The 19,196-nt window shown below is 43.1% G+C and overlaps 1 protein-coding gene across 1 annotated transcript in view; it reads left to right on the forward strand.

Moving 5' to 3' along the window:
• RPGRIP1L (RPGRIP1 like) overlaps positions 1–19,196 on the forward strand; it is a 59,444-nt gene that overhangs the window by 10,045 nt on the left and 30,203 nt on the right. The window contains exons 7-18 of the mRNA XM_029284639.1: positions 687–792; positions 1,973–2,119; positions 3,852–3,925; positions 6,931–7,070; positions 9,396–9,502; positions 9,751–9,801; positions 11,462–11,641; positions 12,970–13,087; positions 14,589–15,041; positions 17,117–17,269; positions 17,381–17,388; positions 18,315–18,678. Of these exons, the coding sequence (XP_029140472.1) occupies positions 687–792; positions 1,973–2,119; positions 3,852–3,925; positions 6,931–7,070; positions 9,396–9,502; positions 9,751–9,801; positions 11,462–11,641; positions 12,970–13,087; positions 14,589–15,041; positions 17,117–17,269; positions 17,381–17,388; positions 18,315–18,678 (1,901 nt within the window). The remainder of the gene's footprint in view (positions 1–686; positions 793–1,972; positions 2,120–3,851; positions 3,926–6,930; positions 7,071–9,395; positions 9,503–9,750; positions 9,802–11,461; positions 11,642–12,969; positions 13,088–14,588; positions 15,042–17,116; positions 17,270–17,380; positions 17,389–18,314; positions 18,679–19,196) is intronic.

The raw sequence follows: 19,196 nt of genomic DNA on the forward strand, positions 1-19,196 counted from the left end.
GCAGAAAGAATAACAATGAGATCAAATGTTATGTTTCTGATATCTTATCTATATTTAGCCGGGCAATAACTTTTCACAAGATAAAATTATGAATTTGCTATTGAATCTCGGCAAGGGAAATATATAACAGAATCTTAGCCCTATAGAATTTTGACTAAGCTGGTCAGTGTTAAAATACATCTGCAGCTTATTTGAATGCCGGTCTCAAAGTATTGTCTATGTAAAATATTAAATCATTGGCCTTGGAAATAGTTGAGTTGAGGAAGGAAATAAGTTCCAGGGGGGAAAAAATGCTAGTAAAAAGTAATTATCCAACAGCAAAAGTTTGAAAGTTGCTCGATAGCAAAACTAAACTATCTGCCTATTGTAAACATCAATGCCATTACAGTTCCCACTGTAATGGCATAAAGCATTAGTTAGCATTCTTCAACCCTCTTCCACTGAAGCATGGATTGATTTAACTATCTGCAATGTTTATTTAAAGAAAAACAATTAAATTGACTTTTGGCCACGCTGTTGGTTTTTTTCTCCCTGAACTGCGTTAGAAATTAAGAAGCTACAAAGAAACTGTTTCCAAGGCTACCAATTTCAAGATCAAATTTACACGGTGGCTTGCTTTAGTAATAAAATCTGACCACGGTTTTCTCTCTTTGGGAAACAATAAAAATTGCTTTTTTGGGGGGGAGGCTATGCATTCGAGACAACGTAGAGATGATCAAGCTCCACAAACAGCTTATAGAGAAAACCAGCGACTTTGCAGCATTGGAAGAAAAGTTGCTTCAGCTTCAGGAGGTAAGGAGATCCTTCAGGTGTCTCATCCAGATCCAGGTAATCTGACCCCGCCCTCAAGCACAGCCTCGGTCATCTCCTACGTAATCACCGGGAAACCTTTTAATTGCATTTGTCTTAATCTTCCTCACTTCAGCAATACTAGAAAGGGTTCATGTTCTGTACTCATACTGCTGTGTCTAGATCACATCCACGGCGAGAGGATCTCCTGGATGCTCAGTTGTTTAAATGTATTTATTTATTATATTTATATGGGCGGTGTGGTGGCTCAACGGTTAAGATGTTGGGCTTTTCGGCTGGAAAGCCAGCAGCCCAGGTTCAAGTCCTGAGCGCCACGTGACAGGGTGAGCTCCCGTCCTCACCCCAGCTCCTGCCCAGCTAACAGTTTGAAATGTGAGTAGATAAATAGGTACCACTTCGATGGGAAGGTAACAGCGCCCCGTGACGTTATGCTGGCTACATGATGGTGGAAATGTCTTCGCACAGCGCTGGCTCAATGAAATGGAGATTAGCACCGTCCCCTATAGTCAGCAACGACTAGCGAAGTAAAATCCACAGAGGCTCCATTACCTTTTTTAATGACCGTGTTTCCCCCAAAATAAGACCCAACTGGAAATAAGCCCTAGCATGTGATTTTTCAGGATGCTCGTAATATAAGCCCCACCCCAAAAATAAGCCCCAGTTAAGATGGTCAGCATTTAGTACCGTATTTCCCAGTTAAGATGGCTGCATTTAGTACCGTATTTCCTCAAACATAAGGCCTAACCTGAAAATAAACCCTAGCATGATTTTTCAGGATGCTCATAATATAAGCCCTGGTTAAGAGAGTCAGCCAGACGGACACATTTAGTACTGTATTTCTCAGAATATAAGCCCTAACTGGAAAATAAGCCTTTAATGCATCTTTTGGAGCAAAAATTAATATAAGCCCTTGTCTTATTTTGTAAAGCTATTTAAAAACATTCAACCTTAAGGATTAAAAAACAAACAAATAACTAGATGAAGAAAGGGCCGAAACAGAAACAGAGTGGAGGTGGAATCTTAATAATAATAATAATAATAATAATAATAATAATTAATAATAAAGTTGGAAGGTTGAGCAAAGCTACCTGATTCTGAATGTAGCCTAAATGTGACTTATCTAGCACTAATATTTCTTTCCTTCCATTCTTTACTCTCACAGAACCAGAAGAATCTCAAGACAAGCCACGATGCCCTAATAGCCAAGGGGGAAGAACTGAATTTGCAACTTAAAGAAGAACGTTCAAAGTGCCTTCACCTAGAGAGAGAATTGCAGGCCACCACATTTTCGAGACGAAGATTAGAAGAGGTAAAACCTTTTTTTTTTTGTGGTATTTAAGAGAGGCACGGGCGTCTCCCAGCGTTCTCAAGCGGAGCAGAGCAAAAATGTTTAGTGGAAGGGACCAATCAGTTAGAGGCTATCTGATAATTTGAACAATCTGGTCTTGTTTAGCTTATCATTAGCAGGAATCTGCCAGACGCATGTTGGCAGACGTAGGATATTTACCCTCCAATCGTCTTATAACTCGTTCACACTGCATATTTTCCACGCTATGTCGATTGTTCCCACCCACGGTTCCTATTATTGCGCTGCAGTAGGATTCGTATGAATCTGAGCTGTCTAAATGGAGCAATCGTTCCGTGAACATCTCTGGAAAAAATCTTTGCCTCGAAGTAATATATTAGTATTCGTTCCAAGAGGTCAGCCATTTCAGGACACAGAATTCATCCTTTTCCACGATGACTACTAAAGTCTTATATAATGGGTCAAAAGCCTCATTGGACTGCTACTCATAAAGGAGGTAAAATTATCATCCTTAAGAGACTGTGAGTTCTAGTCTCGCCTTAGGCATGAAAGCTGGCTGGGTGACTTTGGCCAATCTCCAGGATAGGGTGAGTTCTAGTCCTGCCTTAGCCATAAAAGCTGGCTGGGTGACTTTGGGTTAATTGCCAGGAGGCTGCGAGTTCTCGTGCCCCCTTAGGTGTGAAAGCCAGCTGGGGGACTTAGGACCAATCACCAGAAGAGGGTGAGTTCAAGTCCCACCTTAGGCATGAAAGTCAGCTGGGTGACTTTGGGCCAATCCCTTTCCTTCAACCCAGCTTATCTCAGAGGGTTGTTGTTGAGAAAATAAGAGGAAGCAGTATTAGGATATTTGATGCCTTGTGTTATGTATAAAAAAACATTAAAGGTAGGACATAATTAATAAATAAAATCAAACCTGCCAATGTGTTTATCCCAAAGAAATAAAGAACACCTTTAATAATAATAATAAAGTTGGAAGGGACCTTGGAGGTCATCGAGTCCAACCCCCTGCTCAGGCAGGAAACCCTACACCATTTCGGACAAATGGCTGTCCAGTCTCTTCTTAAAAACTTCCAGTGTTGGAGCATTCACCGCTTCTGGAGGCAGGTTGTTCCACTGGTTAATTGTTCTCACTGTCAGGAAGTTTCTCCTTAGTTCTAGGTTGCTTCTCTCCTTGATCAGTTTCCATCCGTTGCTTCTTGTCCTGCCTTCAGGCACTTTGGAGAATAGCTTGACTCCCTCTTCTTTGGGGCAGCCCCTGAGATATTGGAAGACTGCTATCATGTCCCCCCTCGTCCTTCTCTTCATTAAACTAGACATACCCAATTCCAGCAACCGTTCCTCATATGTTTTAGCCTCCAGACCTCTAATCATCTTTGTTGCTCTTCTCTGTACTCTTTCTAGAGTCTCAGCATCTTTTTTACATCATGGTGACCAAAACTGGATGCAGTATTCCAAGCGTGGCCTTACCAAGGCCTTGTAAAGTGGTATTAATACTTCATGTGATCTTTGTCCGTGAAACATTATTTTTAATATTTTTGAGTGGGGGTACCATTGTAATCTGCCTTGTCCTTCGGTGACATCAGAGCAGCAAAAGTGATACAGGGGATCGTCAGTCCCTCATTGGCAGAGAAAGCAGGTGGCCCAGGCCCTTTTAGCCAGGGAACCTATTGAATATTAGTAATTGTTGCTTTCACCGTACACGATGAATCCCTGGTAACATTCTTTTTCATTCCAGCTGCAAGACAGAATTAATGATCTGGAAAAAGAGAGGGACCTTTTAAAGGAAAACTATGATAAATTATATAACAGGTAAACTATAACTAATGGAGTAATTTCTTTTAAACTTGGGTGTTTTTTAAAAAAATGTTCTTGGGGAAAAATAACCGGACTCCGAAGCACGGATGTGTAATGTTGAACTCAATGACCTGAACAGGTAGGAACGGGCGACGTTGCTAGTGCCTTGGAACAGTGACTCAAGAATCTTGTCCACCTTCGCTTTCCCACTAATGAATCCATGCATATTATTTGGGGAGCAATCTAGGGTGACTAAGCTGCTCCTGCGTCGGAGAACTTCCTGTGGGTCTCTTTCTGGTCCTTAGGAACTGCCTGACCTTGCTCTTCACTCCATCAGTCTTTTAACTTTTACAAGATTGAGCCCTGATCTACGGCCATTTGCCCAGCCGGCAGTGTGTCATCAATCTTTTTTCTTCCTTTTTTTTAAGTTTTGTCCTTTTCTTTCTCGCCTCTGGAAAGAAAGAGACTAAGTGGAGATTTACAGGAACATGGCAAAGCTTTGTGGTGGGACAGAGCAGTGGCGAAAACTACCTTGGGCAATAGTTCTGTTCAAGATAATGATCAGCAAGCTTTGGAGTTGACAAGAAAGGCAGGAATTTTTCTTAAGGAAATTCGGAGGTTGTGTTGGCAAGAAGTGTTAACCTAGGGTTGAGTTGACCTTAGTTTAATAACCCATTCTTCTGAGTTCATACAACACACTGACCTTTATATGAAGCACATGACTTGGTTGGTCCAAAGTCCTGGGCTAAACATGCTAGGTTAGAATGTACTTAACTATTTTGTGAGTCAGTTGTGTTGGATGACCATATTAGCCCAGGAACAAAACATTCATTTAACCACAAATACTTCTCAATATCCATTGAGATTGTCGTTCCCTTTTTATATATGAAGACAATAGGCTTGTAAAGAGGATGACTCTTAGATTCATGATTTAGCTGGTTGAATTCCGATGGAAAGGATGATCAGAATAACAGAGTTGGAAGGGACCTTGGAGGTCTTCTAGTCTAACCCCCTGCTCAGGCAGGAAACCCTATACCATTTCAGACAAATGGTTGCCCAATCTCTTCTTAAAAACCTCCCATGAGGGAGCACCCACAACTTCTAAAGGCAAGTCGTTCCACTGATTAATTGTTCTAACTTTCAAGAAATTTCTCCTTAGTTCTTGGTTGCTTCTCTCCTTGATTAGTTTCAGTCTGTTGCTTCTCGTCCTGCCTTGGAAAATAGGTTGACCCCCCCCCTTTGTAGAGCCCCTCAAATATTGGAAGACTGCTATCATCACCCCTGGTCCTTCTTTTCATTAAACTAGACATACCCAACTCCTGCGACCGTTCTTCATATGTTTTAGCCTCCAGCCCCCTAATCATCTTTGTTCTTCTTCTCTGTACTCTTTTTCAATCTCTCTTTTTTTATATCGTGGCGACCCAAACTGGATGCAGTATTCTAAGCGAGCCTTATAGTCTTGAAAGAATCGGCTTTTGTGAACTGTTCTTCCCTTGTGGGACCTGGAGCAATAAATCCTTTACTCCCCCACCCCCCTCCCTCCCTCCCTCCCTGCCAAAGCTCTCCCCTCTTGTACAGATAATGTTGCCCTTCCACGCTCTGACGAGGAACCATCCATTTCAGGCAGCCTTTCCTGCCTGCAGCTCTTACCCTGCAACATCTCAATTTCCTGAAAAATGCGGACTCCGACTCCAAGCCAAGCGGAGCGTCGTTTTTGACTTTTCGGGTGCCAAAAAGCCTTGGGCTGGCACTGGTGGCTGCCCTTGATATTTCTATAAAGTTGCTTCGAGGTAATAGTCTGTGTAAGTTCTGTCAGCAGCGCTTAATATCACATAAATAAAAAATTAGGAAGCTAAACCCACGGAACATGAAATGAGATAGGGCGCTGAATTCATTTTCTGGTGCCGAACAGAAAATTGAAGCAATTACAGTCAATCTGCAGAGGCTTAATGAGGAAACACCTGATTGTTGAAGCCTCCAGTTGCAGATGAAATATATATATATGTACAGTCTGTATGTATGTATGTATGTATATGCATATTTAAAAAACACCATGCTATAACATGGGAATAATGCTAGGAAGTATATATATATATATATATCTGTGTGTGTGTGTGTGTGTATACACACACACAAACACACAAACACATATACAAGCATACACACACACACACACACACACATATATACACACACACACACATTTTTTGGATTGCTAACAAAGAATAAGGGAGGATGGAATAGCTATTTCGAGCTTCTTAGCTCTCTTCAGCCAAACATACCCTTCTGAGTTTCGAACCTGGGCTGCTTATATGTTAGGCAGCTGTGTTAACCTCTAGGCCACAGGCTCTTTCTCACTTTGTATATATATATCTTGAGTGTTTTTTTTGATGCACCCTGTCGGCCCAAATATGGGAGGAAGAAATCTTTTGCCTGTATCAGCTCAGTCTAGAGCTGTCCACAGGCAGGCAGTCGCTACTGCGACATCATTTGTATTTCCTAAATTTTTGGATTGCTAGCAAAGAATTAAAGGGGACTGGGATAGCTATTTCGAGCTGATTAGCTCTCATCAGCCAGCCATACCCTTCTGAGGTTCGAATCTCAGAAGGGTTCTGGCTGGCTGATGAGAGCTAATCAGCTCGAAATAGCTATCCCAGTCCCCCTTAATTCTTTGTTAGCAATCCAAAAAATTAGGATTTTAATTTAGGATATATAGGATTTTATCTATATATATATATAAAAAACATCTGCAAAAAACCAACCAAGTTCAGAGAGCACAAAGGTTCCCTCGTTTCAACCCTGAGCTACAAATATTATTCTTTATTGGTTTGCCATGACGATCATGGTCCTTTCTCTGCCCTGACTCCCATCTTTCATCTTTTTTACATTGGAGACTATTTCAGAGAGGACCTCCTCGTGCCACGTGGCATGTTTAGGAGGGCAAAAGAGTGGTTTACCTGCCCGTGTGTCTTATGTTTTCATTCCCCTCCCCCCTTTTTTTGTCATATTCAATTTCTCAGTGCCTTCGGAGTGACCCACGACCAGCAGTGGAAGCTGAAGGAGCAGCAGCTGAAGCTGCAGATCGGTCAGCTCGAGGCGGCTTTAAAGGCAGATTTAGCCGAAAAAAGCAATATCCTGGACAGAATCAAAATGGAACGAGGTACACCAACTGCCTGCGCCAAGCGTGAGGATTTGTTTTCGAGTTTTAAGTCATGGAGAACATCCAGGAACATAGCAAAGGTGCTGTGTGCCAGGTCAGGTTCTTCATCTCTGCTGTCCAAATTTTTTTCTGACTAGCTCAGGGCGAAAGTTGAGACCATTCTTTCTGTCTCTCGCTGCTAAATCATTTTAACCAGTCACAGGAACCCAAATTGTGGACCTTCTGGTCCAAAGTCCTCGGTCTACCTCTGGAATCCCACAGTTTGCCCTCAGGTGCCCTGAGTAGACAAAGCCAGAAGGGTCTTATAGGATATAAATGCAACAAAACCATCAATAGGCTATGCTGGTCTCCTCTTTCTCTTTGGGTGGAAGGCAGGAGTTAATGTTGACATGAGAAAAGGCCCAATTATCCCTGACCCAGACACAATCAAAGCTGTTACCCCCCCTCCTCCTCCCCCCAGGATTATATATTTTTGTGTAGCTTGGATTTCCTGAAACAGCAGCGAGGATATAAATCTGAACTGAATTGTAGCAGAACTGCAGATAGGAGCTCCGGGTATTTGATGGCTCTCTCTTTGCAAATCCCTCCCCCCCCCGTCCTCTCCTAAAAGGGGACCCCAGCTTTGCTTCTAATAATTGCCATCTCTTAGAGCAGTGCAGAATCCTGAGTAAATCACCGCTAAGGAAATAATAAGTTGGTTCTGGAGCCGATTGCCTGCTTCAGCTAAAGTCAGTGAACAGAGCAAGCGCGCCTCTCTTGATTCGTTCGCTCTTGATTTCATTTACCGTTTGTCGGAGAGCCCGTCTGAAACTTCACAAATTTGTTTAGACAGTAAGAACTGTTTTGATCCCTTGCCTGTTCCCCCACTCAACTGCCTTCCCCACCCCCAACGCACACACCGAGACACGCTTTGCTCTCTTCAGTTTTACAGAATAGCTTCAGGTTTTATTATCCTCTCGGTTGGAACATTTCAATACAGTTTTAATGCTGAAATTAACTGCAGGCTTAAGAGCCTTTTTGTCTTCTTCCAGTTCTTTGCAACGTGGAATGCACGGGTCAGCACCTTCCCTGTATTGATTACAGATGATGATATTAGCCCAAACAGGTTTTGACAGCTGTTTGTTTTATCGGTAGATTATCTTAATCTTTGTTTTCTTAAGCGCCTGTTCTTTTATGAGCCTAAGGACTCCGTGCTTGGGGTTGAACCTTGTTTTGAATTAAAGCTTAGAATCCCACCCCCAGAAGTTAGATTCCTCCCTTGGAAGCGTTTCGTAGATGAATAATGGAAGTTTTCTTAACACTGTTCGTGGAGTTCGTAATGCTGTCAAGTACCACATTTGATGACTTTCAAAGCAGTTGAGCATCAAGGTGCCCCTGTACCCTCTTGAGTTATTTTGCATTCTGCTTCCAGTACAGTTCCATAGGCTGCCGTCGATCGATCAGTTCTCTAAAAAAAATTTCCCTGGTTTCCACAGGGCTATGAAAGTTGAGCCCTTTTCTTCCTTAGCTCTTGGATTCAAATCCATCTAGGGGAGGGGTCCCCAACCCCCAGGCCACAGCCCAGTATTGGTACTGGGCTGTGGCCCGTTTGGAACCGGGCCACACAAGCTGCAGGCGAGCGGGCACACACAGTTTCACCTACGCGAGTGCCCGCTGCTCACGTTAGCTGGAGCTGCGCGCATGAGCGGGCCTGCCGCTTGCCCCATTTCCTCTCCCTGCCGCCCCCCCACGCCAGTCCGCAAAGCCGGAAAAATTGGGGACCGCTGGTCTAGGGCAGTGGTTCTCAACCTGTGGGTCGGGACCCCATTTGGGGTCGATCGACCATTTCACAGGGGTCGGCAAGCAAGGCTGTCCGCCATTTTTTTTGTCCATTTTTTTTGTCCACCATTTTTTTCCCCTTTTCCGGCGGGTGCCTTACCTCCCTTGGGCTGGGCCAGCTGGTGGTCAGCCTGCTCCGTCTCTGCCGCTTGCCAGCTACGCCTCGGCCGGCACAGGGGGCGGAACCACGCATGTGCGGCGCTCCCGGGCAGGGAAAGTCCTCGACTTACGACCGGTTGGGTAGTCCTCGACTTACGACTGGTTTAGTCCTCGACTTACGACCGGTTTAGTCCTTGACTTACGACCGGTTGGGGTCGCGGCATTAAAAAGGTTGAGAACCACTGGTCTAGGGCAAAGTGATGGTTGAAACACAGCGTTGCATGTCATACGTATTACTTAACCTAAATGTGTTGCAAGTTAAGTAGACCGAAGAACCACAGGTGGAGTTTCTCAGATTTTGCTGGGTGCAAAAAAAAAAAAAGACTTTTTCCTCCGTTCCCTTTTGAGACCAAACTGAAAAGCTGTCCCAGGAGAATCAGGAGCTACGAATGCGCTGTCTTGAGCAGAAGCAACAGCTGGAAGAGCTGAAGGCCCGCGTGAATTTTTTCACCAAGGTGAATTTTTTTTCCCCTCCTTCTTTAGAGAATGACTGAAAAAAAAAAAGGGGGGGGGAAGCTTTCTATATTTTATGCAAATGCTTCTTTCTTAAAAGCCCAAACCGAGTAACTGAGGATACGGCAGTGTTCATTTATTCATGCTGTCCAGCCAGATGTCATGTTTTATGTGAATGCAAGAGAGAGAGTCTCCCTCCATTATTCATTTCTTGAAGAGACCCTGTTTCTCTGTCCTTTCTCTGTTTCAGGAGAATGATGTCGATATGACCGAACTCAATGAGGCTCTCACACTTCTGAAGGTAACTAGCACAACTGGTCACAACCCCCCTCGTCAAGCTCTTTCTGTTCTCACCCAATACGATCCTGAAAACATCTGGTTTTTTTGAGATGAGTTTTTCTCGTGCTTTGTTTGCAAGCTCATGTTTGTTTTTTGCTTGAATAGTGTCCACTGTGTCGTCCCTTTTCTCCCAAAAAACCCCCAGAAAAGGTAGCAAGATAAAACACATTAATGTTGTATGCATTTTCCATTATGACAACGGAAGTCAAATTACCTTAAATCTACCCAGATTGGCTTCAAGAATCTTCTCCAACCTGAAGATCCTTAACATTGTGAGCTTTCCGTAACCACGTTATCCCCACTGCAGGCTTCATCACACCAACTCTGCAGATTGTTTGGGGTGGAAACAAATTCTGAAAGCTTTTAGGTTGGATGAGAAGAATTGACTTTTCTTGAACAAGTATAGACAAGTTTCTAATGGAGAGGTAGTCTTTCCCCTCTTTAATGAAACCCAATTGTTATTAAAGTATTGGCCTTATGGCAATCTCTTTCATAAGAAAAACTGGTGGGTGGGTGGGTTTTCCCTCTCCACAAAATTTTTTGAAGCTTTCTTAGATAATATTTTTTTCAGGGAAAAGCGAACTAATCAGTGTGGGTGAACTTTCTGTTCCTTGAAGTTGAGTTGCACTTGAAAATTTCTCATTGTGTTGTTTGAGATAGATAGATAGATAGATAGATAGATAGATAGATAGATAGATAGATAGATAGATAGATAGATAGATAGATAGATAGATAGATAGATAGATAGATAGATAGATGAAGAGATAGATGAATATAGATATAGATATAGATATATGGAAAGCACATGCCTGAATCATCTTGGATGCACCCACCTTAAATGTAGCAATTCTACAAGCACAACATCTTTTTCTCATTATTTTAGACCTATGTTTAACATCAGATTCAACAACAAAGTCATTTGCAGCACCTTGGAAAGGCTAATAAATCTGGCATAGCCTCACCCTACCTGACATTTTCCAGATGTGTACAATCTCGATTTCCATAATTTGCAGCCAGCCCCGCCAGTGAGAATTATGGGAATTTTAGGCCAGCACATCTAGAGAAGTACCATAGTTAAGGAAGTGGGGAGAGTCTGTCCAGTCTCCAGGGCCCTTCCACTTGATTAGGTAAATACCACATATATAGTATGTTTTGTGTGCATCTCAATTGACGCCCACACAGATATAGAAAATTGACAGAACGGAGTTTATAAATTGACAGAACTATTAATTCCCGTGACTGGGAGATTTGCAATTCAGTTTGCAATACTAACTAGAGGTAAATTCTGTTACCTTAGATATGCAGAAATTTGCAGCCTCAGTTTTTATCTACAGATACCATACCAGCTCTCATTGAAATGACTCTTGAATTCCTTTGAACTCGCTTGAAACTTATTTCTGAATAAAGATGTATAGGATTTGGCTCAAAGCAGATTGCTAATTAGTTCTGAGCTGCCTTCCTTTTTTTTTCTGCAGAGCACTGAGATATACAGAAGCTTGGTCTTTCAACACAGATTTATTTTAATGCTGAAAAGAGAGAGGTCCATTTATTACAATTAAAATAAAAGGGGTTTTTTTTATATAAAAAAACTAATTATGAAGCTGTCAACTTTTATGACCTAGGTTCATAGACAGCAAGCAAGTGGAAACCTCGGGTTTTTGGAGAAAGTACAAGATGACAGCCATAAGGATTTAGAGCGATCCCTGCGTGATCTTCAGGCAGTTCATGCAGAAACTGTTCAAGAACTTGAAAAGACACGCAATATGTTAATTGTGCAGCATAAAATTAACAAAGACTATCAGGTACCGTACTTAATTTTCTCACTGCAGCTGAACGTGAAGTATCTCTGTCATTGTGCTTGCCTCATTTTTTTATTTTTTTTTGAAAAAAAAAATCTCATGATGAAGATTAATGAATCCAATATTTTATGTGGTAACTAACCAAATCTTAATGAGCTGAACTCTACCAGACTTCACTCTTGAAATAAACTTTTCATTTAACCGTGTAACTCCAGCGTGCGTCACCCCTCCCCAGTTTTTTCTAGCAAGTAGTTTATATGCAAAAAAGACTGTGGTTTGCACCCCAGCACCCCCAGCCTAATTAAATTAAATGTTTGGGTCTACTGAAGCCCAGCAAATAAAGGGATCTTAAAAGTCAGGTTTGGTGGTGGGGATAAATGGCTTCATACTAAGATTGCATTGTACAAACAAACATAAAGTCCAAATTTTCCCAAGCCAGGCCCTATTGGAAATATATTCAGGCATCAGTCATAACTGCTTCTTGCATTCTTCGTATCCTTCTGTTTCCTCAAGAGAAAGAGTGAATTTCCCTAATCCTACCACCAACCCAAAGAAGTATAGATGGTGTCCAATGTATCTGAGCTTCATTGTTTTCTTGAAGACATTTCATTACCCAGCTAGGTAACATCATCAATGCTAGGGTGACCTGTATGTTTACAGGACCGAATCTTGTCCAAGTCTATCGAATTTTGCATGAAATGTTTCCTAGTTCAGTGAATGAAGGACGAAGCCGAGGCTTGCTACCCTTCTCGTCTCCGTCCTCCTGAATAAGTACGAGATAATTTGTCACAGAGAGACAATTTTATCCCCAATTCAATTCCGCCGAGTTTGGGTTTTCTTTCGTTTTCTTATTTCTGAGTGGTATAACTCAAAAAGTTCAGGGATTTTCATGTCCTCCCCCCCAGAATGAAAGCCCGTGGCATTTGGCTTCTCTCTCCATGGCATCCTGTGAGTTTGGTGATCTCACATTTTGATTCATAATGTGAGACACACAGAAAAGGATGCAGAATCGGGGATTGGCCCTTGCTCGCAATTAGACTTTTTTTTTAATTTCCAGAATAGAATTTAATACCTCAAAGAGGCCTGGGAAAATCAAAATTTTGACTTAACTGCCCCTCAGCCAGTCATTTTATTTCTATACACCGCCCAGAGCCTCTCCGTGAGGGAGCTGGGCGGTTTCTAAATTTGATAACTGAATAACTAAATAAATTCCAGCACTTGGAAACAAATGATGGTTTCGTCATATTGGGGGAAAGGGCCTTCGTTGACGAACTGCTTGGCGCAAAACATGGACTGTGGGCCTAACGCTCTGTTCTTCCTCACATCATCAGGCGGAAGTGGAATGCGTGACACGAAAAATGGAGGCCTCGCAGGAGGATTATGAGTTCAAACTGGAACAGTACGTCCACCTCCTTGACGTTAGAGCTGCCCGTATCAGAAAATTAGAAGGTATATCGGCCAGAATTCCGGTTTTACCACAGAAAGGACCGTAGGAGGGAGGGAAAAAAATTAGGAAAGGAGATGAAGGGTTCACTCGTGACCACCTATTCGATTGTGTTTCACTGGTGAAAACCCGGGAGTTCCACTGGGGGCGTAAACTGAGGTTTGTGGAAAGAAATACAGGTAGGCCTCAACTTACAATTGTTCGCTTAGTGACCGTTCGAAGTTTCGACGGCACTGAAGAAAGTCACCTATGGCCGTTTTTCAAGCAAAGTCAATGGGGGAAGCCCTGTTTGCTTAACCACCGCATGATTCACTTAACAACAGTGATGGTTACACAACAGTGGCGAAAAGGTTGCAAAGTGAGGTGCAGTCCCTTAACGACTGCCTCGCTTAGCAATGGAAATTTTGGGCTTAATGGCAGTCGTATGAAGAGGACTACCTATAGTAGAGCATTTAAGAATACAGAATAACAGAGTTGGAAGGGACCTTGGAGGTCTTCTAGTCCAACCCCCTGCTCAGACAGGAAACCCTATACCATTTCAGACAAATGGCTGTCCAGTCTCTTCTTAAAAGCCTCCAGTGTTGGAGCACCCACAACTTCTGGTGGCAAGCTGTTCCACCGGCTGATTATTCTTACTGTCAAGAAATTTCTCCTTAGTTAGGGTTCAGAAGACTCCTGTTTCTGCTTGTCACTTGTCTCCTTGTTAAGTTTTCTAGTTTCTTTTAATCCACGTGTCGTGCATCCCTCTAAATCAGGGGTCCACGGCCATGAGCAAGCCGTGACCTATTCGCAACCGGGCTGCTTGAGTTGACTGGCCGGCACACACACTCACAGCCCAACTTGTGCTCGCTCACACAAATGGAGCTGCGCACGCATGCACGTGCGCTCTTTGCCCCTTGCACAAAACCATCCCCTCTTCCCCTCCCAACCCCCCAGAGTGGGCCACCAACCCTGAACACCGCTGTAAATTATGGATCTGAGGGTTAGAATCACAAATTCTGAGGAAGCAACAAGGAAAAACCCAAAGGTGCTTTTTTTTCCAGAGGCAACTGGACTTGCTTTGTTTTTCTTTTGAAGTCATTTCACTTCTCATCCAAGAAGCTTCTTCAGCTCCCACTCATCTACCATCTAGTCCAGAGGTAGGCAACCTGGGCTCTTTTATGACTCGTGACTTCAACTCCCAGAATTCCTGAGCCAGCATGGCTCAGCTTGGAAACCTCTCTCTTTCCCCTCAGCATGGCTGGCTCAGGAATTCTGGGAGTTGAAGTCCACGAGTCATAAAAGAGCCCAGGTTGCCTACCCCTGATCTAGTCAGAGCTGAAGAAGCTTCTTTTGGATGAGAAGTGAAACGTCTTCAAAAGAAAAAGAAAGTCCAGTTGCCTCCTGAATAAAAAGCACCTTTGGGACAACCATGAGCAGAATGACAGAGAATCTCCATAGCAAGGAAGAATTTAAGCTCCTTCCCCAACGAGTTCATGTCCGCCTTCTCTTCTTTGCCTTTACCAGCCCAGCTGAAGGATATCGCTTACGGTACCAAACAGTACAAGTTTCGACCAGAGATGATGGCTGACGAGCCTGCGGATGACTTTGACGAAACGGCTCATTTGGAAAGAGGAGAGAACCTCTTTGAGATCCACATCAGCCGGGTGGCATTTTCCCCAGAAGCGGCCGCATCTTTCGGTGACCAAGAGCCCGCCACGTTCTGTACTTACGCCTTCTACGATTTCGAACTACAGACCACTCCGGTGGTCCAAGGGCTCAGCCCGGCCTACAATTTCACATCGCAGTATCTGGTGCGGGTGGACGATTGCTTTTTGCAGCACTTGCAGAAGAGCGCCACCACCCTGGAAATCCACCTCGCTCACGGCGTAGACTTTGAAACGGCGGGGGCTTGCCAGCTGAGATTCCACGAAATTCTGGAAAAAAACGGTAGAATCTGCGGTTCCGCCATCTTGGTTGGTAGGTGTCGCTTGTGGATGTTGAAGTTGCATTTTTGATTGCTTTGGTAACTGTGTTTAGAAACAAATGTTATGTATTTAGCAACCAGCCTCAATGACTACCTAGATCAGGGGTCCTCAACCCCCGGTCTGTGGCCCGGTACCGGGCCGCAGCATGCCAGCAACTGGGCCGCACAAACAAGCAAAGCCCCATCCGTGAGATGCAGGCAGCACACAAAACCACACACCCTCCAGTCCACGGAAAAACCTCTCTCCACAGAACCGGTCCCTGGTGCCCAAAAGGTTAGGGACCTCTGACATAGATCACTAAGTTCCAACTAACATTCTCCAAGCGTTATTTTTTTTTATTTTTAATTATGGCACCTACTGTGATTTCTGAGGTTCTCTGTCCAACAGAGTTAGGAAATGTTAAGTTGAGGTCAGCCTAAATCCATCTGGTGAGTTTTGGCAAATGAGTGTTTTCATAAATTAGAAAAGGAAGACACAAGATTGCAGTCCTGCGCACTTGTACTCATGATTAAGTTATGCGGATCTCAGCGAAGCCAATCCATGAATTAGTGTCACTTAACTGATCATGCGTTTATAAATGCGTGTTTACCAGCTTGTGTTCACATGAAAAAAAAAACAGCCCTTCTTTTGATATAACGAGAGAAAATTGGTGTTAATGTTGACATAAATTAGGGAGCTAAATCAATTCCATGCTGCTATCATTTGGATTGGTTGAAGAACGTTGGTGCGCAACAAAATATTATGGGGAAGTTGGAGAAAAGGGGTAATAGATGTTTGTTAATTACGAATGCCTCCATTTTTATGTTGTATTAATCCATGTACAAGCCAGGTTTTGTTTCAGTAATGCCCTGGCAATAGGAAATTGCCATTGTAGTCTGCATAATTATGGCCTATTTATTTATTTATTTATTTATTTATAATAAGACTTATATGCCGCCCTTCTCCTCCATGGGACTCAGGGCGGCTCACAGCATATTTAAGGTACGTGGCCCTTTTAGATTGAAATAACATTATTACAAAGCATTAAAATACGCTCTAACAGAAAGCATGAATTTGAATCCATCAATAATTATTTATTCATCCTATTAAATGGCTAGAAGAATATTGACAAAGTCAAATGTTCATGCTTGTGGGTCTGACAAAACTGCTTTCGTGTAAGAACCATTGAGAAGTGAATTACATTTATTAATGTAAGATTGTCCATAGCCTAGGCCAGGCAACTTTAAGACTTGTGGACTTCAAAGAGAAACAAAGATGATCAAGGGACTGGAGGCTAAAACATATAAAGAACGGTTGCTGGAATTGGGTATGTCTAGTTTAACGAAGAGAAGGATGAGGGGGGACATGATAGCAGTCTTCCAGTGTCTCAGGGGCTGCCCCAAAGAAGAGGGAGTCAAGCTATTCTCCAAAGCACCTGAAGGCAGGACAAGAAGCAACGGATGAAAAGAGAGAAGCAACCTAGAACTAAGGAGAAACTTCCTGACAGTGAGAACAATTAACCAGTGGAACCACCTGCCTCCAGAAGCGGTGAATGCTCCAACACTGGAAGTTTTTAAGAAGAGACTGGACAGCCATTTGTCTGAAATGGTATAGCATATCCTGCTTGAGCAGGGGGCTGGACTAGATGACCTCCAAGGTCCCTCCCAACTTTATTATTATTGTTGTTGTGTTGTTGTTGTTGTTGTTGTTGTTATTATTATTATTATTATTATTATTATTATTATTAACTCCCATGCTGGCTAGGGAATTCTGGGAATTAAAGTCCACAAGTCTTAAAGTTGCCAAGTTTGGAGACCAAACTTGGCCTAAGTAGCAGAGCACCCTACCTTAACTCCAGCGTGCAGTTTTTCCCATTATGACACTGAGATCCCACGAAAGCCAAACCCCAGCCTGTGTTTAGTGACTGATCATCTTATCCTTAGAGAGAGCGGCTTGGTTGAAATAGTTAAATCTCAAAAAACAAAACACCTGGATTCTGTGTGGCATTCACAATGACTGCCAATAATGTTGACGATCTTGAGGCTGAAATTTTTGACCTTGCAAATGTCCACGAACTTTGACTTGTAGGCGTTGGAAGAGAAATTCAAAATTACGGCACCGTGGAATATTGGGTCAGGTTAAGAGTTCCCATGGACCAAGCGATCAGACTGTACAAGGAACGGGCAAAAGCCCTTGGCTACATCACAGCAAATTTAAAAGATCAAGCAAGTATCAGGGGTTGTTGGTTTTTTTTTAGTTGTATTACTGTTGTTGCCTCAAGAACAGTTCTCTTCCTGTATCTTTGGTGATGCTGCAATCGCCAAAGCATGTTGCTTTGTTTAAACTTCACAGCTTCTAGAGTTGTTCACTGTTTTTTCAAGTCCTATTCTACCTTGGTAGCAATCCTTGTGTGTGTGTGTGTGTGTGTGTGTGTGTGTATGTCCTTCTTCCAGCTACACAAGGATCTACTGCTGATGTTCCTACTGATAGTTTTATCAACATGGCTAAAGATTCAGATTATTCTGATTTGAATACACCTTACCCTTTTCCACTGGAGTGGTTTTTACGACGATTACAAGCTATGTCAGTTAGAGACTGGATGCAATTGAATCTAGTGATAGATCACGTGAAGTGTTAATACCATTTTACAATGCCTTAGTAAGGCCACACTTGGAATACGGCATCCAGTTTTGGTCACCACGATGTAAAAAAGATGTTGAGACTCTAGAAAGAGTACAGAGAAGAGCAACAAAGATGATTGGGGACTGGAGGCTAAAGCATATAAGGAACGGTTGCTGGAATTGGGTATGTCTAGTTTAACGAAGAGAAGGACGAGGGGAGACATGATAGCAGTGTTCCAATATCTCAAGGGCTGCCCCAAAGAAGAGGGAGTCAAGCTGTTCTCCAAAGCGCCTGAAGGCAGGACAAGAAGCCATGGATGGAAACTAATCAAGGAGAGAAGCAACCTGGAACTAAGGAGAAACTTCCTGACAGTGAGAACAATTAACCAGTGGAACAACCTGCCTCCAGAAGCGGTGAATGCTCCAACACTGGAAGTTTTTAAGAAGAGACTGGACAGCCGTTTGTCTGAAATGGTGTAGGGTTTCCTGCCTGGGCAGGGGGTTGGACTCGATGACCTCCAAGGTCCCTTCCAACTTTATTATTATTATTATTATTATTATTATTATTATTATTATTATTATTATTATGTTCACCTTTGCAGTTAAAAAACAAAAAACAGAAACATAAATTTATTTCTTTTCCCCCCTCCTTCTTGTTAAAATAGCCAGCACTCAATCCTCTCCAAGGCAGCCCTTCAATAGATGGAAACTTAAATGAGCTCCATATTACAGTAAAAAGTTGTAACGATTTGCCGGGCCGAAAGACCGACCTCCAGCCAAGTCCTTACGTGGTTTATAAGTTCTTTGACTTTGCCGATCACGATACGGCCATCGTTCCCAGCAGCAACCAACCTCAGTTTGACGACCACACGGGCTTCCCGGTGCCAATGAATGCTGATCTCGACCGTTATCTGAAATCCGAATTTTTGAATCTCTACGTCTTTGATGACGGGGAAACAGAAGAGGGGGCTTACCTAGGAAAAGCAAATGTTCCTTTAATTTCATTGGCCCATGGTAAATCCATTTCAGGTAAGATCCTGCCCCTTTGCTAAACCGGATCTTAAGTTGGGCAGTTCGTGCTTCAACTTGTCCTAATAAAGGAGAATATTTTGTAGCTTAGGACTGAAATGAGGGATCCTTGGTGCTCTCTGAGCTTGCTTTCTTGCAGACGTTTCATGACCCAAACTATGTAACATCCTTAGTGCTAGAAGGGAGGGGTGTGTGCTGATGATGTTATCTAGTTTGGGTCATGAAACATCTGCAAGAAAATAACCCAGCTCAGAGAGCACCAAGGACCGCACAGTCCTCCTCCTCCTCCTTCTTCTCCTCCTCCTCCTCCCCCTCCTCTTCTTCCTCCTCCTCCTCTTCTTCCCCCTCCTCTTCCTCTTCCTCCCTTCTAGCTCTGATGATATCTAGTTTGGGTCATGAAACATCTGCAAGAAAATAACCCAACTCAGAGAGCACCAAGGACCGCACAATCCTCCTCCCCCTCCTCCTCCTCCCCCTCCTCCTCCTCTTCCTCCTCCTCCTCTTCTTCCTCCTCCCTT

This window comes from Protobothrops mucrosquamatus, unplaced genomic scaffold, assembly GCF_001527695.2.
Source record: "Protobothrops mucrosquamatus isolate PMUCROS unplaced genomic scaffold, P.Mucros_1.0 scaffold783, whole genome shotgun sequence".
Lineage (NCBI taxonomy): Eukaryota > Metazoa > Chordata > Lepidosauria > Squamata > Viperidae > Protobothrops > Protobothrops mucrosquamatus.